Source organism: Camelina sativa, chromosome 16, assembly GCF_000633955.1.
Source record: "Camelina sativa cultivar DH55 chromosome 16, Cs, whole genome shotgun sequence".
Classification (NCBI taxonomy): domain Eukaryota; kingdom Viridiplantae; phylum Streptophyta; class Magnoliopsida; order Brassicales; family Brassicaceae; genus Camelina; species Camelina sativa.
In genome coordinates this window covers 8,097,843-8,110,254 of record NC_025700.1, presented here as the reverse complement: position 1 = coordinate 8,110,254, position 12,412 = coordinate 8,097,843, and the positions used below count along the sequence as shown (strand labels likewise).

Sequence of the window (12,412 nt, the reverse complement as noted above, 5' to 3'; positions counted from 1 at the left end):
TGTTTCTTCTTTTCTCTCGAAAAATGTGAAAACAGCTAAAGGGACGAAGAAAGTCGAATTCTACCTTTTAAACTCGAGTTTAGGGCTAATCCCAAACCAATTACGCAAACCGTAAAATTAAAATTAAACCGATTAATCTATTGGTGATTGGTGTCGATTGACACCACAATCTGTGTTGATTGCACCCCTACCAAAAATCTACTTTTTGGCGCGGTGGTTATGAAATAAATATATGTATATTATATTTTCCACGCAATTCTCGTCATAAAAAATAATACATCTACGAGACATTACCCGACTACACTAATAATAACTTCAATTTAACCAACAATAAAAGAAAAATCCAAACACTTCTAGAGAATATGGATACATAGATATGCATCATAATTTATTATTTGAAATCCAAATAACCTTACGAATCTTAATTAATTTTATTGTATTAAGAATACATAAATAAAAACATTTTATTATTTAGGAAGAAAAACATGAAAAAATGATTTTTTTTCGGTTGACAAATCTTTTCTACTTTCTTCATCATTTTAGTCCTATCAAATCCTTCTCCCTTTACGATTAGTAAGTTGGTATTTTCACTAGATGTCACAGATTGAACTCCTTACAACAAGAACAAAAAAATGATCAAACATTGTTTAAACTTTTAAAGACAAATTGAAATAATCAATATGTGATATCTATCAACTATTTTATTTATGATAGTGTACCTTCAAAACACAATATACAATTTCGAGCTTTCTGCTTCGCAGTTTCATCACTGGATTGCAGATTGACTGTAAATTCTTCCTGCAAAGAATTAAAGGTTTAGTGAATTTATTATATAAGTGGTAAGGGTTTTTGAATATATATATATATATATATATATATATATATATTTGTTTAACACGCTTACTGCAATATTGACTAACCATTTTTTGAAAAATCTAAAAACTCAGAAAATCAGTAGAGATCATAAAAACAATGTGATTGAAAATTTCCAACCTATTGGCTTATAACATATATTTATATTGGATTATTAAAAAAATATCTTAAGAAAAGAAGTTTGCACAACAACAACAACAAAAAAAAGAAGTTTAGTTGATATATCAGAGTTTAATTTCCAAGAACATAAAAGAGTAATAAAAATATTAAAAAAAATTAGTAACTGATAAAATATGTAATAAAATTTTATAGTATCTCTTAGTTAATTAATGTTATCAGCATCTCTTATTTAATTAATTTTATTGTATTTAGAAAAGATAAATAAATAAAGGATTAAGTGTCATATATATAAAACATAAATATGAACCAATTCGACTCATATTTTTTTAATTCATTAACTAAAAATCTCATACTCTTTAATTTACTTAGTGAATTAAACCATAAAGCCAAACCAACAATAACCGGTAGAAACCAAAACAATTCTCATAAACCAATTAACCAGCAAAGGTCGTAAAACAAGCGACATATATGGAGAAGAAATCCAGAGTATAGAAAAAAAAATTGAAAGAGATATATCCTGATGAGGAAATGTATTGGCAGCAGAAAGGTAAGAACTAAGAAGTTTTGGTGAAAAGTTAGATATAAAAACACATATTTTTTTCATGCATCTATTAAGCAGCGGCCGGTGAAAAATAGGATCGTCAAATTATATGGACCTGATAATATTTGGGATGAGTCGGCCTCGGGTATAGAGAATATCGCGTCGACTTATTTTCAGGATTTTTTTAAGAAAACTAATGTGAGTGGTACTTCAGTGATGATTCAAGAAGTTACTGCACTCATTACGGAAAGCATGAACAAGGACTTAACTAAAGAGATTTCCGAATCAGAAATTTGTAAAGCTTTGTTTGCTATACAACTGGAGAAAACACAAAGATCTGATGGAATGACGACCTTGTTTTTTCAACGGTTTTGGTCTTCTTTAAATGGGGACTTGTGGCTCTGGTTAAATAATTATTTCATACTGGACGTTTTAGTAATCAATTAAATATGAAAAATATTTGACTTATTCCGAAAGTCGATAAGCTCAGCGTATAGAAGACTTTAGGTCTATTATTATTTGTTATGTTAGTTACAAAATCATTTCTAAGGTCCTGTGTTTTCTGCTCAAGAGATTTTGACTTCTCTTATCTCGGGAAATTCAATCGGCTTTTGTTTTCGGTAAATCGACGTTGTTTTTTAATGGGTTAAAAAATAATTGACGATGTAAATCAGAGTTTCTAGCTTTCAAAATGGAGGATGTCGGTCGAAACCAATGCGAAGATGGTGCATGGCTTTGGTGAGTGTCGGTCGACACCATGTGGATGTGTTGGTTGACACTTCTTGGATTTTTGGGGATGTCGAGCAGGTGTCGGTCGACACCAGTTGGCTAGTATTGGTCGACACCCTCTGGTGTCGGTCGACACTTTCCTCAGCAGGCGGATGATGTTGTGGTTTCTTTGTGTATCGTCTGGTTTGTTTGTTGTTTGTTGATTGTAGCACATGTAAATCTTATTGCTTGTGTGTATAACCCAGTAGATGAGAGGATTGCTTCACTAAGTATTTCTAGAAATACTTATGCATCTCTTTTGTGTTGTGGTGCAGGTAAAAGCAAAGTGTCATCGTGGAATCAAGGCGATGAAGAGGAGGATGTTCTAGACGCTCGATTGTTTGTTTTGTGTTTCTGTTAGGTTGATAGAAAGGAACGTTGTATCTAGAAGAAATGTTAGGTTGTTGGTTCTATGACATTGTTTTATACTTGTGGAAGAGTTGGATCTTTGGATATTCTTTATTCGTTTATTGGTTTAATGATTCTTGGTTATCCGCTAATTATATTGAACGATACTATGTTTTTAGTAAGTATGAGATCACTAGATTTTAGGCTATAAAAAACAGATCAGGTTGTTTTAATTATACCGTAGACAACAATTATTACGCCATTGACATAATACTCCAGTTATAGACGCGAAATTAGTTATCCCACCATTAATCAATTTTGCAACTTTTTGCTTATCCACTTTCGAAACAGGAGGAGTACTCTATACAATGCGTTCTATTAATACTCTTATTCCTGAGGGAATGTTAACTTTCGTATACCCTTTATATCAAATAGATTTGGAAAGCAAAAAGTATTGCTTGAAGTTCAGTTTCTTGAACCTATTGCTTGACCCGATCCAAGATAAATTCCATGAATCACACATTATCCATCATTCTCTTAGAGGTGAGTTCATCTTAATCAAAGATCCATCATAGTTACACTCGCATCATACTTTATCAGGTGTAGGCTATACCGTGTAGCCCATTGATGACCTGATTCTTTATTTGGGAGACCTCCATTATGAGCCTAAAGTTATCAAAATGATAATAATAGATTTGGACAAATACTAAAATATTGTATAATTTTCATAAAATTTTTGTATTTAAATATCAGATAGTTTTTATTATTAATATTTTTTATCATTCTTTCTATTTTTGTTTTAATATGGATATGCTCGTTCATCAAAATGGTAGTGACATAATGGCAACACTAATACAATCCAGAATATATAATTATATGTTCTGATTTTTTTTTAACATTTAATTACAATAAATAGGTGTATTAGCCAAATTTTTATATTTGTAGGAAGCATATCCCTGATAGATTTATCATTTGTCAGTAGAATAAGGTCACTTCACATTTTCTGGTTTTTTTAATAATTGGTTTTGTAAACATTTGCATTTTATGAATTTAAAGTTATAAAACAAATTTGCCTACTCATTGAAGAATTTTTTGAGATAATTCATAGATATTTAAAAATCTTGTCATTTAAAATTATATATTATTTCAACAGTGTATAATAGAAATCATCAAATCAATGAGAGACACATATTACAACAACCTACTATTATTTCTCCTCGCCATTCTTGTGATAAAAAAAAAAAAGAGAGCATCTACTAGATTTCATTTCGATAGAAACAGTATACAAGTAGAACAATAGAACTTGGGTTTAATCAATAATCAAAGAAAGATCCAAACATTTGTATAAGACATGCATTTATAGTTAAGCACCATACAATCTAGTTATAGTCCAAATTAAATACTTTAACATATCATTATTTAAGCTTTGTTTGTCAAAAAAAAATATTTATTATTTAAACTAGTGTTTAAGAAGGCGATCTAGGAGGCTGTGTATGCGCCGTCTAGGCGCCTAGCAGACCCTAGATAACGGCCTGAACCGACTAAAATTGCATAAATTATATTTAATATATATTTTTTATTTTTAACTATATATATTTAAATTATTATGTTTTATAAATGTATATGTAATTATAAACGTTCAAATGATTTAATGTAACTTAATAAATGTATTTTTCTAACTTTTCTTTATGATTTATGATTTTTTATTTTTTAACATATATTTTCACATAATTTTATAGATAATATTATACATATATATATATATTGTTTTATGTTGTAAACGTCTAAACCGCCTAAAAATCGTCTAAGTCCCGAGTAGGCGTTTAGCCGTTAGCAGTGTTCACGAAAGCGGTCTAGGCGCCGTCTAGGCGCTAGGCGCTTAGCAGACGCATAAATGACCGCCTAAACCGCTTCAAATTACATAAATTTTATTTTAATATTTATTTCTGATTTTTTACTTCATATAATTAAATTATTAAGCTTTATTCTATACATATGTAATTATAAAGGTTTATATTTTGTTAATATTACTTAAAAATGTATTTTTCTTACTTTTGTTTATAATTTATAATTTTTTATTTTTCAAACATATATTTTTACATAATTTTTTTTATATATATAATGTTTTATTTTGTAAACGCCTAAACCGCCTAAAACCGTCTAGGCTCCGATTACGCGTTCTAGGCGTTAGGCGTTGGGTCACCGCCTAAATACCGTCTAGAGCTTTCTTGAACACTGACTGTTAAGTATTGGGTCACCGCCCAAATACCGTCTAGCGCTTGTTGGAACACTGATTTATTAAGCAAATGATTTATTAAGCACATGATCATTATTAAGCACATGATCACACGATGGGCACCTCTTTTCTTTGTTTGGGTTATAAATCTCATCTACCTTCCTCTGTATTTCGGTCTCATCAAATCCTTCTCCAAACACGAGTAGTGCGTTCATTTGTGGATAAAAGTTTACAGAAATAACTCCTAAAAAAACATTCGTAAACATATTTAAAAGCCCAATTGCAATGTTTATATGTAATATAGATACAATATATAACTAACAAATGGTTTATATTAGCTTAACGTAACCATCAGACAGTGTTAACGTATACCTCCAAAACTATAAACACAGGTTATAGCTCTTTGCCTGTTATCTTCATAAGTATCTCCTAACTTGAATGTATAGTTCCCCTGAAAAAAGAATAGGTTATAATGTAAGCAATACATGGTTATGTATGTGTACAACTATATTTTATATTTTTTTTTAACTGACCATTCTTTGAAACTTAAAAATTCGGACTTTGACTAGAGACGATAAAAAAAAAAGGGTCTGACTGCAAGTTTGCAAATTAGTGGCTCCTCAATACATCTATTTATATTGGACTATTAAAATGCACAGTTTTGATATGTTTTTCTAGTTACAACAATGTGACACATAGCAAAATTCAGCTTCCAACATCTGTAAGGTTTTATAAAGAATTTGTCTTATTAAATCTAAATTAACATTTTTATATGGCAATAAATCTTCTCAATATATATATATATATATTTACTTTTACTTAGTCTCTAGATAAATGGTTTTAAGAAAGTCAATAATTTTGTTTTAAAATGTAATTGTATCTAGTTGAACTTAATTAATGGTCTTTGTAATATTAAAAAAAAATTGTGACAAAGAGAGAAGTTTAACTATTTTCTCTCACAATATTCACTAAATTAAAAAAGAAATTATTCCACATAAATTGAGTTATTATTTTTTATAAAAATTAGAAATTAATTAAATGTTTTACAAAAATAATATTATAATATATTAAATATTTTTATATAATCCAATTAAAAAAAATATAATCTCGTTAAATTTAATTTAATCATTTTAATAAATTATATTGTGATTGCATATAATTAAATATATTCTGATTACGTGTAATATTATTTTCTGAAATATTTGAAATCACTTATAAGAAAATCGTTTGTCAAAATTATACTTTATGTTTGCTGTTATATATAAATAAAAAAATATTATTATTCACAACTTAGCAGAGTAACGCTTGAGACATGAAATCTGGAACAAAAGAATGAAAAGAAACTGATGTCTTGAGGTGTTCTTTGTTTTGCTTTACATCAACTTCGACAACTTAAAATTTTGATTGATATGTCTACGCTTGAGATTGTCACCATTTGCTAGTGCACCAAGGAAAATGTTCATTTTGAAGTTAACATTTCCCTGGTGGTGGTTGAAGAGTCTAACCGTATTTTCATATTTATAACTACAAATACAAGCACGACAATAATTGTAAAATAGAATAAAGGTTTCAATTACGAGTATTCAAAGATAAAATTGTCTCCCATTACATTATGCTTGTCATGTTTCTTCTTCTAACCTTACTTACAAACACGTACACCACTCCTCTTCTTCTTCATCTCCCTCCTCACGCTTTCTCTTCTTTTTTTGTTCTTTCTCCCTAACTTTGTCTTTCTCATTCTCAACACTTCCTCTTAAGTTTCGTGAACTATTTCCAACTGTTCTTATCAAAATGGGGGTTGACTACTACAACGTGCTCAACGTGAATCCAAGCGCAACCGAAGACGATCTAAAGAAATCGTACAGAAGGCTTGCACTGAAATGGCACCCTGACAAGAACCCAGCTTCAAACAAGAAAGAAGCTGAAACCAAGTTCAAAGAGATCTCTGAAGCTTACGATGTTTTAAGTGATCCTAACAAACGTCAGATCTACGATCAATACGGTGAAGACGGACTCAAGTCTTCCGATGTACCTACCGCGTCAGAAACGGCGTCGTCTCAGCAAAGAAACTACTCTTCCGTTAACAATGCTGGATTCAGGTATTATCCACGTGATGCTGAAGATATTTTCGCTGAGTTTTTCGGTGCATCTGAGAAAGTCTTCGGCGGTGGTGGTGGTGGTGTGAGGTTTAAAAGTGCGGAGGCCGGAGGTCAGACGAATAGGAAAACTCCGGTGAATAGGAAAGCTCCAGCTATTGAGAGTAAACTGGCTTGTACTCTAGAGGAATTGTATAAAGGTGGGAGAAGAAAGATGAAAATTTCCCGCGTTGTTCCTGATGGTTTTGGGTTAGTCTTCCTTAACTCTCTTTTACTCTTGATCTTGATGAGAACTCACCATTTGGATTCGTTAAATTCGTGATTCATGTGTTAATAACCCTAATGGTGTATAAATATAACCAAGTGCCTTGGTCCAGTGGTAAAGGTAGAAAAGTTCCCCTGACCCCAAGAGATTAGTCTAAATATTTTCTTGTTCTGCTTTTGTGATGAATATTGAAAATTAGTGATGTTAATTATTTTTTTGTGATCTTGCTTATTAGTTTTTTTGTTACTATATTTGATGATTTTTCTTAGGTTAGTTTGGTTTCTTGATTGTGTCAATCTCTTAAATATGATTTGATTGCAGAAAGTCAAAGCCAGTTGAAGAGATCTTGAAGATAGACATAACACCAGGATGGAAGAAAGGAACAAAGATAACATTCCCCGAGAAAGGAAACCAAGAACCAGGTGTAACTCCCGCGGATCTCATCTTTGTTATCGATGAGAAACCGCACTCGGTTTACAAAAGAGACGGTAATGATCTGATTGTAGATAAGAAAGTTACTCTTTTGGAGGCGTTGACAGGGATCACTATAAGCTTAACAACATTAGACGGGAGGAACCTGACTATCCCGGTTTTGGATATCGTTAAACCGGGTCAGGAGATAGTGATTCCTAATGAAGGAATGCCCATCTCTAAAGAACATTCCAAGAGAGGAGATTTAAGAATCAACTTTGAGATAGGTTTTCCCTCGAGGCTAACATTGGAACAGAAGACAGATCTCAAGAGAGTTCTTGGTGGAAGTGGTATTGGCAACTAATTCAAGATAATCTTGAATTCAAATGTCAATTCAGTGTGTACATATACAGAATTGATCGTTTTTTTATTTTCAGTTTTGATCTCATTTCTTGATGGCGAAATTAGTAACAGAATTGATTTTTTTTTTAAACGCTCTCGATGATGTAATCCAATTTATCCTGATATTTAATTTAAAATATTCTAGTAACCTTTGGTTTGTACCTTTTTTTTTTTTTTTCTTTTTTACCTTTGATAGGAATAAATTTTATACCAATGTGACTATCGTACCGCTTAAGAGATTATAGTTTTTGTGCTCATGTCAAAACACAGAATGAATGATGTCTCAAGGGTGTCCAAACATATTTTGACAATTTTATTCACTCTTTGAGAAAACGACAAACCAAATGGTATAAAACTCAAATTCAAACAATCAAACCACGCTCACAAGTAAACTTCTTTAGTTTTGTTTTAAACACTATGTTTTTCAATCTTGTTCACAAGTTCAACAGGTTTGGCTCCAACAACCCTATCAATCTCTTCTCCTCTCTTCACAAAAACAAAAGCTGGAAGTGTAATAGCTTTGTAAGTCGCAGCCACATCCTAGAATATATACAAAATATCTTAGTCTTAAAACTCAACGTTCATGACTTAAGTTACAATAAAACCATATACATAAGAGTACTCTCCTTCAAGTAATAATAATAATAATAAAGAGTAGTTACCATTAGCTTATCCACATCAACCCTAGCAAACACAACGTCTGAGTACTTGGAAGCAATCTCTTTAACTCTAGGTTCCATCGCTTTACAAGGTCCACACCATGCAGCTGTGAAATCAATTACTAGCTTCAAAACCACACAACAAATTTTTCCCAAGTTAGCTTAATTAAGAACAAAACCATTTCATTTACATGTAAACAAATCTAGAAAATACAAATAGTATAAGATTCATCTACAAACATCTTGGATGCGAGATTAGTTTGGTTACAGAATTGAAATACAATATACGTGGTTTTCAAGTAATGCATACCAAATTATTTGAGCCTTTCATGGAATCAAAGAGAGATCTCCATTGTCTTCTTGATTCGATTTCAACAGCCATGGCATTCTTGGTTCCCACTGATGAATGAACATCATGCACAGATGAAACATTGGAACCCATTATTTTCTGAATGTGTATCTATGAGGAAATTATATTTACTTATTTGCTTGTGACTGATATGTATAGAAGAGAAAGATGGAGGAGTTTATATAAGTTTTTAAGTCGACCAAGTTTATTCATTAAAATATATACGTTATTGCAATGGAATATGATTCAATTTGCGATCCTTCTCTAGCCATTGGTTTATTATTTCAAGAATATGGAGCTTATCCCAATTTAGTTTCACATTCATATTCCATTAAGTTGTTTGATATTCTCCACTACGTAAAAATAAAGCTGGTTTCAAGGAACTAGGTAAGCTATATCATGCACTCGCAAACTTTTTTTTTTCTGTGGATAACAATTAGCGACGGATCGATTTTTTCTTATAAAACAGTAGGTAAATTGAGTTGTCATGAATTTATTTTACTTCATTTTTTCCACACTATTAAAAAATTTAACCTCAAGCGGATCGGAGTAATGTGCACTATTTACTTCAAGGATCTGATGCCTAAATAATCTACCTTTTTTTTGTTTTTGCACAGAAAACATGTTACTAAAATCTATATTAACCAAGGAATCATATACCGGATAGCAAAATAATAACTTTATGTATACCTCCTCGTCATGTATATGGGGTGTTTGATGTTATTTACTTATCTTTCGTGTTATCTTCCACATGTCTATGTTACAATCACATAGAAATTTACGGATATTAATTAGAATAAAACAAGAAAAGAAAAGGTGGGCGCACAAACTAAAAAAAAAAAAAACAAGAAAAGAAAAAGTAAAAAACACGATACCGATACGAGCTGTAAATTTGTAATTTTGTTTGTGGCTGTGAGAAGCTGTCATCAAGCTCCTTATTCCATTTTGGTACTTGAGAAACGTGCAAAAATAGGAATAATAATCGAAATTGATTGATAATTTATTCTATATGGAGGGACAAAACAAGACATGCACGTACATAACTTTTTTCTCCCATAAACTTTCACATCTTCCTTTTCATGCTCACAAATATTCTAATTCGAACTACGAATAGTGAATCAAAAATACAATTCGGTGACGATCAATACCTTAATATTTTGGAACATGTTGGAAGGGTTTCACACGCCAAGTTGAAAATAACACTGCGGAATAATACTTTTTCTTTTGCAAGAGTTCAAATAGAATTGAAGAAAAATATAACAAGTTCAGCCAGCGAATTTTTATCAGAAACAAATAAAATGAAAATCACCAATTTACAACGATTCAGATGCAGTATACTCTCTCTCTCTCTCTTTTTGAGTTTTTAAGGAATTTTCTTTTGTATAAATATATATTTTCAAATTTGCAACATGTTAGTTGTAACTTTTGAAAGAAATATATAAAGATATTTGTTTAGATAATTCTCTCATACAGTATGATCATATTAACATTGGTAATTCATAAATTAAACTAATCGATTTAGATATTCAAATATGTCTAAAATAGTCGCTTTTAATTTTAGTTTCTGCCTTTTAATTTATTCGGTTTAGACTTTATCTTACTTTGAAAATATTACATAAGTTTTAGGCATTCTTCTTTTCCAATAAAAAAAACTTCAAATTGGTTTGTCAATCGTAAAGGTCGCATGAGTGCTAGCCACATATTTCTTTATTCCTAGCTCGATGATCTGCAAAGATTCTGATATATTTCTCCACGATCTGGAGAATAACAATATTCCATGGAATGTCATCCATACAATTTTATATTATTGATTTCTCTCTTTTTCTATTTGTGTAGGATGAATTAATATGACACAATTAGTTCAATACCTTTGTAGTTATTTTTCTGCCACACGTACTAAGCAAATATATACAGTAAAGTAGTATAAAATAGTATAATTTGTGGAATATAAGTGCAACTGCAAGAGCTTAAATATAAGTGCAACTGCAAGAGCTTCTCCCTTGAAATTTGCAATGATTTAAATCACAAATCTTCTTAGCTATATAAAATTTTAATAATGAAAGAAGATGCGGCACTCGAGAAGTCTCAAGAAAGGAAGAAGTTGCAGGCTGAACCTAGAAAATTAACGAGCTACAGGTTCAAATTCCTTTGCGGGGAGTGATAAGGTCCCAATCAGAGTTTACAAGAACACAAGACTTTAACTATTTTTCTTCAATACCATTTATCATAATATTGCAGAAGTATTTATACATGTGAAGGGTGGCTATAAATTAGGAGATATAAATGAATCAAATATTTAACATAATCTACCCAAAACCACTAACAACAATAAGATCACATAATGATAATCTCATTGTTTCTACCCTTATCCTAATCGACACCGGTTTACTGCGGTTATGTTCTCATCAATACTCCACCCTCCAAAAGAACTTTGTCCTCAAAGTTCTATGCATCGTCTTGTTATCCACTAAGAGACTTTGCCTCCTCAAAACCAAAACCACTAACAATAAGATCACATATGATATTCTCATTGTTTCTACCCTTATCCTAATCGACACCGGTTTACTTCGGTTATGTTCTCATCAATACACCGGTGTATTGATGAGAACATAACCGAAGTAAATTAGGCGATAGCCAAGGGAATGTTTAACACAAGATATACAACGGACTGGCAACAAATTCTCCTCCATGTATCGGATATTCATCTTCCTCGTCTAGGAAGTTTTTTGGCCAGGTATATATTCCAAGTTTTAATATCACAGGCCAGCTAGTTAAATGGATCGACATTGTAACAAGAAATATTGCACAGCCACAAACACATAGAAAGAACTAACCCTAGAAGAACATTGTGAATTTTAACTTTTCCAAAAAAAAAAATGACCCTTTTGACTTAAAATGACGTTTTTTCTTGAATTTGTCTTTCTATGCTATTTTTTTTAGAGGTTTCCTATATTAGGATTAACTAATACAAAAAACTCGATTATACTCGTAATTACATAACTATAGGAAAAAAAATCAAAATTCTCTTAATTTACCTTAAAAATAAAATAAAAAATTACTTCCTAAACTAAATCTCTAAAAATATTCTACTCTCTACATAACTTTATCTCTCTCTACCTCGATCTAGAGACTTGCCTTCTCATTAAATCTCTAAAAATTACACATTTTTCCTCTTTTTTCTTTATCATTGCCGTTAACGGATTACTCGGTCGGTTGCTTCATCACCGGCGACTTTATTCTCCAGTTGCTTCACTCACTGGCGACCTCAGTTCCGGTAGCCTCTCCCTCTCTCTCTCTCTCTCTCTCTCTATCTCTCTCTCTCTCTCTCTCTCTCTCTCTCTCTC

The 12,412-nt window shown here is 31.4% G+C and overlaps 3 protein-coding genes across 3 annotated transcripts; 1 reads left to right on the top strand and 2 right to left on the bottom strand.

Annotated features, from left to right (window-relative positions):
- On the bottom strand, positions 4,949–5,623 carry LOC104750147. Its single transcript, XM_019237715.1, has 3 exons — positions 5,420–5,623; positions 5,259–5,337; positions 4,949–5,130 (listed from the first exon to the last, which is right to left on the bottom strand). Exons 1-3 carry the CDS (start codon positions 5,420–5,422, stop codon positions 4,949–4,951), a joined length of 264 nt encoding a protein of 87 aa, XP_019093260.1. The 5' UTR covers positions 5,423–5,623.
- LOC104750146 (dnaJ homolog subfamily B member 1-like) lies at positions 6,616–8,159 on the top strand. Its single transcript, XM_010471903.1, has 2 exons — positions 6,616–7,231; positions 7,569–8,159. Exons 1-2 carry the CDS (start codon positions 6,678–6,680, stop codon positions 8,020–8,022), a joined length of 1,008 nt encoding a protein of 335 aa, XP_010470205.1. The 5' UTR covers positions 6,616–6,677; the 3' UTR covers positions 8,023–8,159.
- Positions 8,337–9,239, bottom strand: LOC104750145 (thioredoxin H7). Its single transcript, XM_010471901.2, has 3 exons — positions 9,030–9,239; positions 8,723–8,845; positions 8,337–8,600 (listed from the first exon to the last, which is right to left on the bottom strand). Exons 1-3 carry the CDS (start codon positions 9,159–9,161, stop codon positions 8,469–8,471), a joined length of 387 nt encoding a protein of 128 aa, XP_010470203.1. The 5' UTR covers positions 9,162–9,239; the 3' UTR covers positions 8,337–8,468.